Here is a 17,400-nt window from a genome sequence, read left to right on the forward strand (position 1 = left end):
GTGTGTGGGGGTGTGGTGTGGGGTGTGTGTATGTGGTGTGTGGTTGTGTGTGTGTGTGGGGTGTGTGTATGGGGTGGGTGTGTGATGTGTGGTGTGTGTGGAGTGGTGTGTGTGGGGTGTGTGGTGTGTGTGTATGGGGTGGGTGTGTGGTATGTGGTGTGCGTGTGTGTGTGTGGTGTGTGTGGTGTGTGTATGGGGTGGGTGTGTGTGGTGTGTGGTGTGTGTGTGGTGTGTGTAGGGTGTGTGTGTGTGTGTGTAGGGTGTGTGTGTGTGTGTGTGGTATCACAGGCAAGGAGCCTATGGACACAAAGCTCCATTAGGTACTTGCAAGGCCCCACCTGGCTGTCAGGACCCCCGCTCACCTGAGTAATACCTGACCTGAGCCATCAAATACAGGGGGTCGATGAGGGCTGGTGCTGCTTTGACTACAGGATTCAAGATCACAGCGACTTGTTGAAGAAGTGGAGACAAGATCTGGCCTGGAAACCTGGGCTGCAGGAACATGGTGGTTGAGGTGGGGGTAGGTTTGTCCAATTCTGAGAGAGACTCCTGGAGCTCTCAGAACACAGTCAGTGAAGGAATTTTGCTTTATTCCACACTTATTTATTATCCTCTGTATCATCTAGTGCTTAGAGCATGAGCTCCAGAGAATGTGAACCTTGGTCTGTTCACTGTTGTGTGCCCGGTACCTAGACTGGTGTCTGGCACGTATTAGCGCACGCAAGAAATATCTGCTGAATGACTCATGACGAGGCACTGGGGGAATATTAAGGTGTATAAAAATGTTATCCTGCTCATAAAGAATCCTGACTGGCTGGAAGAGCAGGACAAACAAGTCAAGGCTAGCATACTTCTTAGGGGGCTCCTGCAGAAAAGCAGGCCAAGTTCTTGTCTCGGATAAAGGCAGGGCCATGGGCCTGTGCCCTGTTCCTCCAAGTGTGGTCCTGGGCCAGCAGCATCAGTGTCACTTGGGAGCTTGTTAGAGATGCAGGGTTTTAGACCCCCCTATAGAATCTGAATCTGCACTGGAACAACCTTCCAGGCGACCTGTGAGCTGTACGCTTGGGTCTGAAAAGCACTGGGCTTCCCAGATGCCCAAAGCTCACCCCATCCTTACTTGTGACTGGCCAAGTAAGGTCCTTGCCTCTGCCCTTCAGGTGGGCACCATCCAAACCTGTAATCCGGATCTCCACCATGAAGACAGACCTTCCTCTAACCTGTTTGGGGCAGAAGAGCAAGTACTCCTTAGCAATGCAGACCAGGAAGTGGGGGTCCAGCTTTTCAAGGTACCCAGAGCCAAGAGGGAGGCCTCGCATGCCGGAGAAGTGAAGCTCCACCGCCTCTTCCAGGAGCGCTGTGGCCTCTTGCTCCCCCTTGTGCTTTTTGGACGTCAGGAGGGCTTGTAGGAAAACCAGCACCTGAGGAAGAGAGGACCAACAATGCCAGCCTGGGCAGAGTTGGGAGGCAGGGGCAAAGTGAAGGTCCAGGCCACCTTGGCTGCTTTTGGAAATTGGGGGTGGGAGGACAGCAGGGGACATCATCCTGGAGCAACCCATGCCCCCAGGGAGCTCTGACCTTAGACTTCCCAAGGGACTGCTGCACCTCCTTCAGGAATTCCAGCTGGTGCTCAGCTTCTTCCAGGTGGCCTTCTAGAATATGACACCAGATGATCCCTGCAAGTGGGACAAAACAAGGATGAACGGCTAGCTCAGAAGCACACCCAGCAGCCCATCAGGTCAAGGAGCACGGATAAGGCGGTGGAGGGAAAGTGTCTCAGGGCAGGGGATCTTTTCCAACATCTCTACAAACTTACAAGAGAAACGCTGCTCATGGTCAAGAATTCAAATCCTAAGGCAATACAGAAAACACCCCTGGCTCACGTTCTGGCTTTCACAATGTCTCTCTCTAGAGATAACCACCAGGGACTATCTGAGGTACATTCTTTCAAACACTTTTCTATGTACTTACACGTTACTACTGTACAGACACCTCAGACGCATATATTTACATGTACACATGTGAGCATACCAATGGGTTTAAAAACACACACATACACAAAGGGAATCACATTTCACACATACCATCCTACAATCTGCCTTTTTTTTTTTTTTTTTTTTTTTTGATGGAGTTTCGCTCTTTCACCCAGGCTGGAGTAAAGTGGCACGATCTCGGCTCACTGCGACCTCTGCCCCCAAGTTCAGCCAATTCTCCTGCCTCAGCCTCCCTGGCATTACAGGCGCCCACCACCATACCCGGCTAATTTTTGTATTTTTAGTAGAGACGGGGTTTCACCGTGTTGGCCAGGCTGGTTTGGGTTTGACTTCAGGTGATCCACCCGCCTCGTCCTCCCAAAGTGCCAGGATTACAGGCGAGAGCCACCGTGCCCAGCCACAGTCTGCTTTTTTTTTTAACTTTGTATATGATAGTCATATTCCCATCTCTTCACAAAAACCTACCCCATTCTCTTTGATGGCAACATAATATGTCACTGTGGATGTAACAGTTTAACTATTGCCCTACTGAAGGACATCTGATTTCACATGTACTTTGTTTTTGGTATTTAAATACTGCAATGCTATGATGAACATTTACATATGCTCAAATTTCTGAGGGAGAGCTGATGGGTAATAGGGCACACATATTTAAAATGCTGATAGATAAGGCCAACTTGCCCTCAAAGACACCTGAACTTATATTACTATCAAGAATTTAAAATATCCTTTCTTCATAACCTCAGACATGCTTTAATGTTTGCCAGTCTGCAACATGAAAACTAACTAGTTTTTATTCAACACCTGTTTAACTATTAGGGAGAATGAACATCTGTTCATATTTCCAGTAGCCTCTTCCTTTCTACTGTGAATTTTCTGTTCAGAGCCTGCCTGTTTTTTTTTTTNTTTTTCCGCAGGGGTGGTTTTTTTTTTTCTCTTTATGTTTTATTAACCCTTTGTTGCAAGTGTTTTCTATTAGTTTGCCATTTATCCTGTATTTTTACGGTATCTTGTCATGTAGTAATTAGCTTGTATATAGTCAAACTGGTAAAATATTTTCCTTTGCAGTTTCTATTTTTTTTTTTTTCCCCCATGTAGAGCCACAAAGCCAAACTTTGCAGCTTCCAAGTTTGGAGTTAGGTTTACAATCTCCAGGGAAACCCACATTTCATTTAATTTTTATGTTTAATATTTAATTCATCTGAAATTTATTTTTAAGTGTGGTGTAAGATGAGAGCTTATCTTTATTTCTTTTTCATAATGGATATCAGGGTGTCCAACTAGGAGTTACTGAACAACCTACCAGTTTGAAATATCTATTTCTTATTCCAGTCAGCGCTGGCCTCAAAGGGACTTAATTGCTGTGGTTTTGCGAAATGTTTTGATGTTGGGAGGTCAAATCTCATCTGTTTGAAGCAAGCTATTCTACTTCTACAGATATTTCTTGGCTACTTTGGTATATTTATTCTTGACGGTCTTCCTAATCGCCATCTTAGTTTTCAGTTATATCCACCCCACTATCTGGCCCATCTATGAAATTTTTTACAATGACATTTTTGATTTTTGGCAACTCTTTTTTGTTGCTGTACTTTTTTCACAGTAGCATGTCCTTTACTTACTGACACAATAGCCTCTCCAAACACTGAAGGAATTTTGGGAGGAAAAGTCATTCCTGTACTTGCCTTAACTCTCCTCCTTAGAGGCTACTGCTCTGCAGGTTCCACTTGGCTCATCTTTCAGACTGCTAGCAGATTTGTAAAGAAGGGACTAGAATGATGAGTGTCAGCAGCTAGGCACATTTCACACACTGTAAGGTCACTGACTTCACCAGACAGCATAGATAGATAATATAGTAACTCCAGGACACACGAGTGGGCTCGGCTCGGGTTGGGAGTGGGACAGACATCCTGACTGGTGCACTTTCCTCTGGCTAACTGCTGGGGCTCTCCCCCTTGAAGGAGGAAGTAGAGAAGAACTCAACCTGGTGGAGGAACATTCTAGGGAATTTTGCTTCTGTGCTGAGCAGCCAAGTCCTTTTTTCCTTCGTGTCGCTTGTGATGGTGGGAAATCATCCAGAGCTCTGCTCCTCTCCCTCCTGCCCCAACACCCATACACGCCTCCTGGATTCTAGCCTCTGGCCGGGGCACGGTTCCAGTCACCCTTCTGTGATCGCTCTCACTGCCCGTGGCATGCTTTCACACTCAGCCTCTGGTGACCCTGAGCTCCTGTTTTCCAGTTTTGGTTTTGCCTGGAACTCTTTGGGGAAAGCTGGTAAATTCTTCACTAAATTTGGTAGCTAACCCACCTCTGCCTATGTTAGCTTATGGGTTTCTAGATCTGTTTGGAATTCCCATGTATTGGATACCATTTGCCTTCCATCTTCTAGAAATTCCTCAAAGCTTCTGGTCCACAGAAGGTACTCTTTTGTTTCTAGGGCTGCGATGGACTCACTTTTTTTTTTTTTTTTTTTTTTGAGGTGGAGTGTCACTCTGTGGCCCAGGCTGGAGTGTAGTGGCGCCATCTCGGCTCACTGCAACCTGTCTCCCGGGTTCAAGCGATTCTTCTGCCTAGGCCTCCCAATTAGCTGGGATTACAGGTGCCCGCCACCACACCTGGCTAATTTTTTGTGTGTTTTTAGTAGAGATGGGCTTTCACCATGTTGGCCAGGCTGGTCTCAAATTCCTGACCTCAAATGACCTATCCGCCTCAGCCTCCCAATGTGCTGGGATTACAGGCATGAGCCACTATGCCCGGCGCATTACCCTTTAAAGATATCTTTCATTATTTTCATGGGGTTTGGGGTCTGAGGAGGTCAGCCTGACATGTCGAACCGGAAGTCAAGATCGACCACTCTGCCAACTGAACCGTGCAGATGAGGGGCCTAGAGTTTAGAAAGGAGAAGTGATTTGGCCTCAAACACACAGCTACTCAGAGCCAGGGCAAGAGCCGGCCTGCCTTGAGCACTGGACCACACAACTTCCTCAACCCAAACCAAACACTGCTGTTTCAGAATTCACCACAGACCATGGAGTAGGGGGCTTTAAAAAATGTGTAAAATGAAAATGGTGCTGTAGAAAGTTCATTTGACATGTATAGAAAGGATTTTTAAAAGTGCCTGGACAGACAGGGAAATACATAACTCTCAGAACCACTCTTTTTGGTGGTCTTTCAGCTCAGAGCCCTGGAGGAGGGTCTACAGACGCAAATCGAGAAGCTCTGCACGTGGGGATTGATGGTGAGTAGAGCTGTCTCCAACATTGGCGTGGGCAGCCTGAGAAGAGGCAGGGTCCGCTGAGTATAAGGTTCAGCCTGTCCGTCTTCTGGAGGAGTCAGAGTGTGGACAGACATCAGAGGTCTGCTGGAGATCAGAGTGACTCTGACCATACCTCTGAGGATTCCTGTGCCTCTTACATCTATACTGTGCATTCCCAGAAAGACGCTCTATTGTACAATGTACCCTCAAACGCACATACCCTCTAAGGAGAATGCTTTCCAGCATGTCTCTTCTGGATCCATGGAAGCCACCCGGTTTGGCTCCCAACACCCATTCCGAGCCCTGCCCCGCCTGCATGCACCTGTCAAAGCAGCCATGCTGTCCTTGTCCAGTTTCATGGCCTCTGAGTACCACAGCAAGGCCTCTTTCACTTGGTTCTTCAGGATGAAGAGATAGCCCAGTTCTGTGGCCACATGGGCATAGGAGGGGGTGGCCATGAAGGTGCGCTCGATGAAACTACACACTAGCCCTAGAATCACCTGGTGACTTCCACACTGCAAGAACAGGAAGATGTAAATGGAGAGACCAGTGAGTCCTGCCTGGATGAGCAAGGTCATGTCAGAAATGGGGGACAGTTTGGCAGGCACGGCTGGGTAGGCTCAGGAGAGCTCAAGAGGTACTCTGTGTCTGGGCAGCTGGGTCTGTGGAGCTGTCTGGCTCCCAGGGAACCTCTCACTGGCCACATCTGTGGAACCTGCCTCTAGCCACAGGGTCCTCTGAGGGACCTATCCCCTGTCTGGCCACAGTAATTGGTCTAAGGATTCACCAACAGGTTTTTCAAAAATTGAAGCTGAATGAAATAACTTCATTGTGTTCAGTATTAAGAAGTGGCCCCAAAGGCTGCCATCAGCCATGTTCCCTGCCACGTGTGGAGAACAAGGCAGAGAGAATCAGACACACAGAGGAAGAGATGAGCGTTGGTGGTATGCAACTCCACAGTTCTGGTTCCTGAGGTCCCAGAGCTGCCTTCATTCTTACAGCAACTACTTCTAGTAAATCTTGCTTTGGGGCTGAAGGGTCTGAAAGAGACACAGATTTGTTGGCAACCTGGTCTAGATGGACCTTTCCTGATGTGTGAGAGGTCTAGGCAGGCCATTCCCAGGTCACTTCCACAGAAAAGAATATGGGGACTGGGTACCCAGGCACTGGAGGCCGGAACTGGGCATGGCTCTGCTGCGTAACAGCTGTGATATCAACCACTTTCCCCAAAAAAGGCACAGTCCACTCTAAAAGCACTGTCAGACCCCATCTCCCTGATCTTCATGGCATCTCTGAGAGGCACCTAGGCTAAGGACATAGAGTTCACATGTCACAGCTATCAGCCAGAGGCAAGTAGGCTATGAGCCACTACCCTGAAAGGACATGTTTGAGCCAGAAGGGAGGGGCAAGGCACTCAAGGAGCTCCCTGGGGGAGCACAGGCCTCCTCTAAGGAAAGCAGGGAGAAGCACCATTTCAGAACCAGAAAAGAACCTTCTTACCAGTCGGCTAACCACAAGAATTTTTTTAAGATGGAGGCTTGGATTTTGGGGCTCCCTCGTCTCTAGTGCCTTAATCAGATTTCGAACGTGATTGGTAGCCTGTGGGGACAAAACAGAGAATGTCAACATGCAAGGTGCAAAGTCAGATTTGGGCGTGGTTCTCAACCCTGGCTGCACAGTGGCATCAGCTGGGAGATTTAAAAAATACCCATGCCCAGGCGCAACTCCCCTAGAAATTCAGATTTCAGTGGATTGGAGTGGCCCAGGCATCTGAATTACTTCAAAGGCCCATAGGTGGAGCTCCTGGGAACACTATTCACCCAGAGCTGGCACTGCCCCTCTGTTCCCGAGTTTTTGTCTTTTTTCTTTTTTCTGACAGCTCCTTATAGAGCAGGGCTAACCCACAGAGTGGCCCCGATCCTGAGTTTGTGCTCTCGGACCCACCCAGGCAGAGGCAGGAGCTAGCCCTCACTGTGTCCAAGTGCAGCCTGCCAGGCCAGCACAAACTGACTATGCTGGCCCAGGAGCCTCTGCTCCATTTTGACATGAGTCAGATGTAAGTCAGTGTGACTATCCAAACTTCCCTGTCCAACATATGAAAGGTCAGAAAGGTTGAGCAATTGGTCACTGACAGATTCCAAAGCTTAGGTTCTTTCCCACTCCCCACATAGGAGTAAGGAATTCTTAGTTCCCAGATGCAGAGAAGTGCCAAAAGCAAAACCCAGGGTGGTTATGGGTCCACTCTGTTCAGTAAGTATGAACAAAATTAAAACTGGGTAGCCAGCCAAGGTTTGAGGTGGGAGTGAAGGAGGGGCTAATGCTAAATCCCAGTTAGGTAAATGCTAAGTCCGTCCCTGAGATTAACTTTCAGGCCCCAGGAAGGCCTGCTTAGGGCTCTGGGGTCACAGGGAGCTGAGGAGAGTCCTATCCCTTATTCCTACCCAGAGATGAAAAGGGCTGGAGCCCTTCTGTCAAGTTCCTCCTAAATACGGACTCTCCCTTCTACCTCACCCCTTCCTACAAAACCCACAATCTCAGAGCTCTGCAGAAGGAACCAGAAGTTTCCCCTTCCCACATGACTCCTCCTTAGAGACTCTTGGTTTCCCATGCTCTCCATTGAGGCAATGTATTTCACTTATCTAAAAGGCAATGCTTTGGCTAAAAACACAACCTCTTTTTGAAAATGACAACCTGCCTGGTATTGAGGTTTCACTAAGAATTCTAGGTGTTTCTGACTGCATTTGAGGACTATTTTCAGTTTCTTCGGAAAACTACAAGACTCAGGAGCATGTCTGGGGCCAGGTATTACCCAGCTAGTGCCTGGGCCATTCCAACTACCCCTAAATAAAATGGCATTGCCTAATTTGGAAACACTGCTATGACTTCTACTATCAGTTAGCATTGGTGGAATTACTGTAGTGTGCCAGCTACTGTTCCCAACTCTCCCACTTCTTGTCACATTTAGTCCTCCTCACAACCTCACTGCTGTGTAGAATTATGTCCACTTTACAAACAGGAAGCCTGACGCTTATCCAGGTGGGACAGCTGCCCAGGCTCCCGCACGTAACACCTGGCAGAGCCTAGCATCCGTCTCACTGCTTAATGCTGCCTGACTCCCAAACTATATGACCCAAAGAGTCAGACCAGAGCAGGCCTCCTTGGCAGTGGGCATAGAGGTGGAGCAGGGGAGCTGAGATCCAGGGTCTCCCTACAAAGGCTTTGGGTCAGGGGCACAGATTATGAGGGGTTCCTCCTTGACTGTTTTTCAAGGCTCACCTTCTGAATCTTCAAATAACTTACTGTGGTCATATTTCCTTCTCTTGCAAGCTCATGCACAGCTAGAATTTGGCAGGCATCAATATTGCTTTCATCTTTTTCTAGGATTCTGAAGGAGGAAGAGGAGGCACAAGAATTGCGAGTATTGATAGGCAAGGCTGAGATGGTGTGTTGGCGACTTCTGATTGTCCCCTCTTCTTTTAATAATAGAACTCCCAAATTAGCCAGGCACAAGCTGCTCAGAATAAAGACTACATTTCCCAGCCTCCTTTTGCAGCTTAAGTGTGGCCATGTGACTAAGGTCTGAAGTGCAAGTGAGGGGTGTGCTGTCCAGTTGTGCCCTACCGGCACGCCTTCCCCTTCTGCCCTTTCCTCGTGCCTACTGTCCGGAATGTGGACCATGTGAGCATTATTTTAGCAATAGCAGAGCAATAAGACAGAGGAGACAGGGACTCCCCAGAGTTAAGCTGTCATCCCAGCCCTGAGCCACCGCCCAAACTTTACCTGGAGGAGGAATAATCTTTTATGTTATTTAAGTTGTATATCTGAGGGTATCTTTGTCACAGAAACTTATTCATAACCCAACTAACCAGACATGACCACAGTGCCAGTGTCTGGAGGTGGCCAGAAAGGTACTTGGCGGGGCAGTCTGTCACTGCAAGGTGGAAAAGGAACCTTGGTTTTAATTTTGTGCCATCTTGAAGCTATAGCTTCTGACCATACGATGAAGTTTTCAATCTTCTATTTCTTTATAGAAAGATTCCTTCCCATTTTTCAGCCTATCAGGGAATGACTTTCTGCTTAATAGCAGATTACTGTAACTCACATACTAAATTCCAACATGACTAGGCACAATCAACATTTAAAAAGTTCTAGCCATTTCTGATACTTCCAAAAGCACTGTAAACTTCATACATTTGAGAATTAACAAAAACCATAGCACACTTTAAAATAACTTATAGACCAAAGAAGAATCAGAATAGATATTAGAAAATTCTTGGAGCCAAATGATATGGAAAAATATTACATATTCAACTGTGTGGACTCTGCAAAAATGGTACCTTGAGGGACACCCACAGACTTAAATGCTTATATTCTAAAGTAAAATTGAAAATAGTTGAGACAGGCATCCAATTCAAGAGTCAGAAAATAGGTCAGGCATGGTAGCTTACACCTGTAATCCTAGCATTTTGGGATGCTCAGGTGGGAGGACTGCATAAGGCCAGGAGTTTAAGAGCAGCCTGGCAACACAGTGAGATCCCATCTCTACAAACTGAAAATTTAAACATAAAAATAAAAACTAAAATTTTTAAAAAGACTTAGAATACAACAGCAGAATACTTTGGCAGAAAGTAATGGGCAGGAAATAATTAAGTTCAGAACAGAAATTAGGCTGGACGTGGTGGCTCACACCCATAACCCCAGCACTTTTGGAGGCCGAGGCAAGAAGACTGTTTGAGCTCAGGAGTTCGACACCAGCTTGGACAACATAAGAAAAAATAGCTTATGAAAAATTAAAAAATAGCCAGGTATGGTGGTGTTTGCCTGTAGTCCTAGCTTCTTGAGAGGCTGAGGTGGGAGCATCACTTGAGCCCAGGTGTTCGAGGCTGCAGTGAACTAAGATTATGCCACTGAACTCCAGCCTAGGGCAACAGAGCAAGACTTTAAAAAAAAAAAAAGGCATAAATTAATAAATTAGAATACAAATATCATATAGATTTCATAATATAAAATAGAAATTTTAGTTCTTTTGATGGGTCCTTCCCTGTCTCTTCTAAATGATAAGCCCTGTTTCTTGATTTAGCCACCACAGGCCACAGCTCCCAGCCTCACGTGATGATGAGTATTTCATTTGCTTACACCCATCATCTCTCTCCTCCTCCTCCCAATTTGGCCATAGCACAATTCCCAGTTCCTCTATGGGCGATATTTACCCTTCTGTGTTGTCCTCCTGCCTCCCCATCCCATGAGATGGTAAGATACGTGCAAGTGCCCTTGGCTTGGAAAGGTGCAGTAGCTCACCTGTGTCCCATTTCTACTGTCTGCTCCCAGTCCTGCCGAGCTAGGAACAGCTGCATCTTCAGGATGAGGGCTGGCAGGAAGCTCCCTGAAGTCACAGTGATCTGGTTCACCACCTCCAGGGCCTCTGAGTACTTCTGCTGCATCATGAGGTACCTCGCCTGTCGGGACTCAGACAGAAGAGCCTCCATGAAGGCAGTGCCCGTGAAGGGAGTTTGCGGGAGGGGAGTTGTCTCAGTGTCTCCATGAAAACAGAAACAGAACCTGACACAAGGGCACTGTGGGCCCTCTCAGCTGGGCCAGCAGCCCCTCAAAGTCCCTGGGAGAAGGAGTGACATATCAAGGTTTACAATAGTCTTGGGTTCCCAGACAGGAAGAGCAGGGGCTTCGGGAAGATGACTAAGCCCCAAGCTTGGGACAGTCAGCAGGCCTGGGATAGGGCAAGGCCATGTGAGGTCACCCTGAAGGGGAGAGGTGAGGTCATGGGGCACCTCCAGTTCCATAAATTTCCCATTCACTTTTCTGTATTTTGTCACTGAAATTGCTCGCCAAGGCCCAGTTTGGCAATTCTGAGTCAGTCAGGGTTTGCTGGCAACTACTTCTACTGCAAGGCTGTGGAGTTTCTTTTGCTGTTGATCTCTCAAGGCCTGTTGGGCTGGGGTCACGGCCTCTGCCAGCCAACACCAGCTACCAGGTTCTGAGTCATGACACAGGAGCCCTGAGGGCCGGGGGCAATGCTTCTAAAAGACCTGAAATTGGACTATGAAAAGCTGGCTTCCCTTAGACCTACAGTAACCCCCATTAAGAGACCTGTCATTAGAAACAAGTGGATTGTTCTATATAATGAAGATTTATGTATAAACATGTTCACTGCAGCACTTAAGTGCATAACCAGAAACAATCCCAATATCCAAACAATAGGGGACTGGGTTGGTAAATTACATTCTGCCCATACAATAGAGGTCTGGCTACATCCATGTTCAAACTGACATTTTGAATATTATACAAAACATTTTAGCCCCCTACCGTCAGGAGCAGGAGAGTTGGCGGCTGATGGCTCTCTTAATAGAGTCTCCCTCCAGCAATCACCCATGGTTGAAGGGAGCCGCTTTGTCTCAGGTCACACCCGTCCCTGGGGCAGCCCACCTCCAGTGTCAAGGCACGATGGGGAGCTCACTGAAGGGGCATCCTGACTCCAGAGTTCTCCACAGAGTTGGCTGTGGCCTTTGCTGTGACTGTTCACAGCCCGCCTTCTCTTTCCACAGGTGCTGCTACCCTGGTGCTCTGTGGTAAGCTGGCTCACAATAATCTCCATTGCTTTCTGGCACCCAGAAAACCAACCTAATGCACACCCTGGACACAAGTATAGGAAGAAGACTAGAAGACACTGTGCTAAAATGCTTCCACTTGTTTTGGAGTGGTAAGATGAAGCCTGCCATTGTGACTCAGTTTTTGATTTTTAGATCTCTGTTTTCCTAAATAAATACATATTCTTTTGTATTAAAAATATAGACAGTCAGAAGAAAATATGAGGACATTTTTTCTCTTAAAGATTAAGTCAATGAGGGTCACAAGAGAAAAAAGAAACTTAAGATCAGAAAATACGGAACACGCAAAATATATACCTCTTCTCTTACAGCACACCAAATGTATTTAACAGGTAGACAAAAGTGAAATGGGAAGGTCAAAAGAAAAGAAGGGAGAAGGAAACTGAATGAAACCAACAAAGAGGCAGGAGAAAGCCTGAGAGGGTCAAGGAAGGACAGAGCTCGGGAAAGTGACCGAGAAGACCCCCATGCAGATGAGACAGAAACTCGGATCAAGCAGGAAGAAATCTGAGAAGTAGAGTGGGCCTTGGACTGCTGTGCTACCCTGAGTTGGTTGCTGAACCTCTCTGGACCCCTGCTCCTCATCTACCAGATGAGACATCTGGAGACTGAGGGTTTGGCCTGGGGGTACCCGGTGGGTCTCTGGGTCCAGTGCCCCAGCCAGGAATACTTGTACCTCTCCCTTCCCCACTGCCCACCTTTCCCATCAGCCCCAGCACATCTTTGGTGTCCTGAATTCCTTGTTCCAGGTACTCGATGGCTTTCTTCGCAGTGTGGGGCTTGTCTGAGGTGAGGTCCACCCAGCCTCTGAGCACATAGCCCTGGGATGAGAACAAGATGAAAGATAAAGTCCTTGGTCTTGCAGAGCCTCGACCTAGCCTGCACATGACCCACACTTTGCCACCTGGCAGCCTGAGGCCCTGCCAGGCACAGCCACATGCAGATCCCAGGCCAGTCGGCTCTCTCTCGCGGCCAGGTTTCCCACTGTTGCTTCATCTGGAAATGCCCTGCAGCACCCCTCCCACTCCCAAGCAAACCCCTTCACCTCATGCCCTGCTAGCACTCCTTACAACTCAGCCTCGGAGGCCCCCGCTTAGGAGACCTCCCTCCCTGTACCCTCACAGCTCTCCATGACCTTACTAAGGCACACTCACCTTAGTACTATCATTGCCTGTTTACACTGGGGTCGGGAGCGAACATGGGGGCCTAGGCAGGGCCACTCCTGATCTCTCCACTCCTTAGGCCAGCACAAGACCTGGCCCTGCACAGGAAGCCCCAGAAAGCCCTCTGAGGGGTGTGCAGGAGCCATTCTGAGCTCATGAGCCTCACTGGTTCCACGTTAGCCTTCCCCCAGTCTCTCCTGGCAGAGGGGGAGGCCAGGCCTGGGAAGTAGACCTGGAAGACCCTGCCTGAAAGCACCCTTGTTGATGGCCTAGATCAGTATTGCTCTTTTCTATTATCTATCCTAAGGAGTCTCTTTAGATACTGTTTTCTAATCAATCCCTCCCCCTCTGAGAAATGTTAATATCTCAGATATACCGTATCTGTCTACTGTGTACTGTATGTATATCTGTGTTTTGCACATAAAGAGTAAGATTTTTTTCATCCCTTCCCCAGGGACCACATCTACATCCTTGAAAATTAATATCAACCCTACTGAGAAGGAATGGCCTAGGCTGAGGCTCCGACTCCCACATTAGTGCAGTACAGTCTAGTGGCTGCACTGCTCGAGCCACCATTCAGTTCTGGCCAAGCACTACAGGGTGGGAATGGCCGTGTGGCCAGCTCATTTGGGTTTTCAAAAGAACCAGTGAGTCTGGACCAGCCTGGGCAACATGGCAAGACCCAGTCTCTATAAAAACTTTAAAAACTAGCTGGGTGTGCTGGCACACACCTATTGTCCCAGCTACTTGGGAGGCTGAGGTGGGAGGATCGCTCATGCCCAGGAGGTTGTGGCTGCAGTCAGGTCTCAAAAATTTTTTTTCTTAAGAATATGGTGGAAGCCGTAGAAAATCTATCTAGAGATCAGACTCTGTGGACAAATGCCAATGTCCTCTGCTAAGCCCAGCGACGATATGCTTGGGCCCCTGTGAGACCTGGCGTTTTGTCAGTGGCTGGGTGTGGCTCTCCCCCAGCTTCAGGGCCCTCTGTGGGAGTAAGGTGGCATCTGCTGTGACGTGTTTGGCTGCTATCCCCATAGTGTCGTCAGTACCTCTCTGAAGCCTCTAGAGACCTTCAGCATGTGGTTAATGTACTCTTTGGCCTTGTCACGGCGGCCCATGAGCCAGAGGAAGAGGCCAGCATAGTACAGGGCAGTGCCACTGGCTGTCTTGCGTATGTCCTTGAGGCTGCACTCGAGCTCCTGAATTGCTTCTCGGTCTGTGAATCCAGGAGTGAAGGAAGAGGGAGAGTTAGGATGAGGAAGTCTGCCTGGGTCTGCAGGGCCCATGGAGGACCCAGGGAACTACCCCTGGGTCTTCCTCACACACTGTGGGTCTCCCTCAACATATGCAGCATGCTGTGTTTCAGCCCAAGGCCTGGAAACCAGCAGTCCCTACCCTTGAGATGCTGCAGGGGCTGTCCTGGCCTGGGCTCAGGTATGCTGTCTGAGATTCTCTTCTCTTCTCTGTGTCCAGCAGTGTGCTGAGCAGGCAGACCAAACCAAAATCCTTAGCCTCAGGCCCACAACTTACTATGAGTGGGGAAACAGTAGTGGGTAGTCTCTCTTGGACACTCTCCTTGACTCTCAAGGGGTGGAGATTAGGAGTAGAATTATATATATATTGGCTTCGTTTTCCTGACAAGATCTTGGCAAAGAAAAAGGGTGTTTCCTCAGCTCTTGGGGTCTGGAGCATGGACCCTTCCCTCTGTTACGGTCTCTGCCTGCTTCCACTCAATTATGCCCAGGCATGGAGTCCTCTTCCAGGCCTCCCGGGGGAGAGGAGCATTAGCCACTTCTCACTGGGTAACAGCATCTGTGCAACCACCAGGGCACACACCTCCTTTGGCAGCCCTGGAGGGGCTGTGTATCTCTGGGGCAGGGTTTTCTTTCCCCTGGTGGGCCAGGCCTAGCTGAGCATGGCAGCACTCACCGATGGTTTCACATCTTTTGTGTGCATAAATGAGGGCCATGGTGGAGCACAGAGACACGTCTGGGTGATGCCTGATGCTTTCCAGGTCACTGATGGCATCCTGGATGTGCTCTGAAAAGATAGTCCACATAGTTATACTCTCAAGCTCCAGGACTAGAGGACGTGATACTCTGTAGCTGACCCAACGGCTCAGCACTACCTGGCTTCGCCCAGAATCAGAAGACTAACTGGTCTGAAAGGTCCCCAATGACCCAAGTTCCCTGAAGACTGGAGCTCCCTGAAAGAGTTGCTGGTAGCATGGTCCAGGCTGTTAGGAGCTGGAGATCTTGAACCTGAAAGGTGTACCTGTGAATACTTGCGGGAATGCGTGTGAGGCTGCAATTATTAGCTGGGTCAGTTCTGAAGAAGGACCTCAGGAAGGGCATTCCCAGCTAGTGCTCAAGAGCCGCTGATTACATTGATCCTTCCATGTCCCCAGACATGGCCATGGGCCATTCAGCTGGTCCTCAGCCCAGGACCACCTTCTGAATGTCAGCCCATTTGCACCTCCATGGGCCTCACTCCTCTCCCTGTACCTGTACCATGCCCACCTGTCCCCACACCTACCTCTTCCTCCTCTTCTGCCTGTATTACCAGTTCTCAGCTTCCAGGCCTGGAATTACTTCAAGAATCATGCAGCTATCTCTCCAACTACTCATTTTACAGACAGGGAACCCGAGGTGTGGAGCAGGGATAGTGAATGCTCTGAGGTCTCAAAAGTTGACTTGATATGGATTACCTAGGCTTCTGTGGGTTCCCGTGGGAATCCAGTCACTGAGTGTGAAACTGTTTTTATGGGACCATAACTAGGATACAAGGAGGCATCCAGGTGGAGCCAGAGTGTTAGGGCCGGGCTAATGCCTGGGGTCACAAGACCAACACTGCCAAGTCCTTACCTTCTTTGAGGACTCCATAGGCTTTAAAGAACTGCAACACAGGGTCATGGCTGAATTTTTCCAGACCCACAGCTGCAGCCTGCTGCACATGGCGGAAGTATTTTTCCTGGCTATAGTAAATGATCCCAGCCTGTATGAAGGAAGACATGCTGCGATTGCTCAGTACCTTCTCAGTCTCTGTTCTCTCCCAAATGGGGTGAGACCTTTTCCCTTCTTATCCCCCGCTCCTCCTCAGTTCTCCAAAGGGAAAAGAAAGAGGAAACATTCAGGCCCCATCCTGTCCTCTAGCAGCCCTGGGGGCAGCTCCATGCAGTTTTCCCAGGAAGGAGTTTGGAGGTGTTTGGGGGACTAACAACAGATTCTGGTCCAACTACGATGGGGAATTCAACCCAACTTTTGCCTTAGGAAGGGAAGAAGAGGCATAAATGAGGACAAATAATAAGAAAAATTATACCAATTGTAGTTGCAAGTTATTGTAGGCTTCATATCCATTATCCTGTGCATGGTCCTCTCAGTGTCTTTCACAGTTAAGGAAGCTTAGGCCCATGGAAACTACAGCTTGACAAAGGGGCTGAGATTTTAAAGCTAAGTTTCACTTCCCCTAAGGTTTGTGGGTGCTAGGTTGGGAACAGATGTGGTTGGCCTGTAAACAGCCTCGTGGGCCCTATGAAAGAGCCAAGACACCATCCTAAGGGTAACAGAAAGCAGAATGGTTCTAAGGCGAGGGGTGTTTTCAGATGTACATTTTTGCCATAACCATTCTGGCTGCTTCTGCACGTGGGGGTGTGTGCCCTGGTCGCAGTAGGGAACTACAGCTGCTCAAGAGAGCCAGAGCAGGGAAACCAGATAGGAGGGAGGCTGCTACAGGCGCTCAGGGGGAGAGATGGTGCTGGTTCTGGGCAAGAAGATACAAAGATGAAAAGAAAACCCAGGAGACATCGAGGAGCTGGCATTTCTTGTAGACAGGATTAGAAGATGGGTGTAGGGAAGAGGTATGAGTTAAGGCTAGGAGATTAAATGGTGATGCCATCAACTGGCGTGGGAGGCACAGGTAGAGTGAGCTGCGTTGAAGAAGGGATCATGACAAGAAGGGGTAATGAGGGACATGGGATGCGCGGGTATGGGGTAGCTCAAGAACCAGGGATGCTAATTTGGGGCTCAGTGGAGAAGACGCGCTTGCCAGGGAGAGTGGGGGAAAAAGGGGCCGGACCGCCCGATGTAGCTGAGGACAGCGAAGGGTGGCAGGAGAGTAGCCTGGCACGAGGTCGCCGGGTCAGGGGCGGGGAGCTACGAGGGAGAGGCCGGGCAGCGCCGGGCCACGCACCATAAGGGAGGAGTCACTGCTGCTCATCTCCGGGCGCTCGCAGCTCCGAGTCCGGGTCTGGGCGGCGGTGTGGAGCGGGATTCCCGCGGCAGGACCGTGGGCACCCCGTTGCGGCGGGCGGTTGCAGGTTACAGTCCTTGGAAACGGAGCTGCAGGCGGGTTGCTAGGAGCGTCAGCGCGTG

At 49.0% G+C, this 17,400-nt stretch overlaps 1 protein-coding gene across 3 annotated transcripts in view; it reads right to left on the reverse strand.

Annotated features, from left to right (window-relative positions):
• The window catches only part of TTC21A (tetratricopeptide repeat domain 21A), a 29,758-nt gene extending 12,372 nt beyond the window's left edge, over positions 1-17,386 (reverse strand). Inside the window, exons 1-12 of one of the 3 annotated variants that reach the window (XM_037731290.1) lie at positions 17,219-17,386; positions 15,895-16,024; positions 14,960-15,070; positions 14,080-14,246; positions 12,566-12,688; positions 10,543-10,700; positions 8,545-8,629; positions 6,745-6,843; positions 5,567-5,759; positions 1,576-1,673; positions 1,218-1,418; positions 363-492 (exon numbers count right to left, since the gene is read on the reverse strand). In XM_037731290.1, the coding sequence (XP_037587218.1) occupies positions 363-492; positions 1,218-1,418; positions 1,576-1,673; positions 5,567-5,759; positions 6,745-6,843; positions 8,545-8,629; positions 10,543-10,700; positions 12,566-12,688; positions 14,080-14,246; positions 14,960-15,070; positions 15,895-16,024; positions 17,219-17,245 (1,522 nt within the window). In that variant the 5' untranslated portion in view covers positions 17,246-17,386. Of the gene's footprint in view, positions 1-362; positions 493-1,217; positions 1,419-1,575; positions 1,674-5,566; positions 5,760-6,744; positions 6,844-8,520; positions 8,630-10,542; positions 10,701-12,565; positions 12,689-14,079; positions 14,247-14,959; positions 15,071-15,894; positions 16,025-17,218 lie in introns of all 3 variants that reach the window. The other 2 variants (XM_037731289.1, XM_037731291.1) reach the window with 2 other exon arrangements.
• Positions 17,387-17,400: the final 14 nt, after the last annotated feature.

Source organism: Cebus imitator, unplaced genomic scaffold, assembly GCF_001604975.1.
Source record: "Cebus imitator isolate Cc_AM_T3 unplaced genomic scaffold, Cebus_imitator-1.0 Scaffold391, whole genome shotgun sequence".
NCBI lineage: Eukaryota > Metazoa > Chordata > Mammalia > Primates > Cebidae > Cebus > Cebus imitator.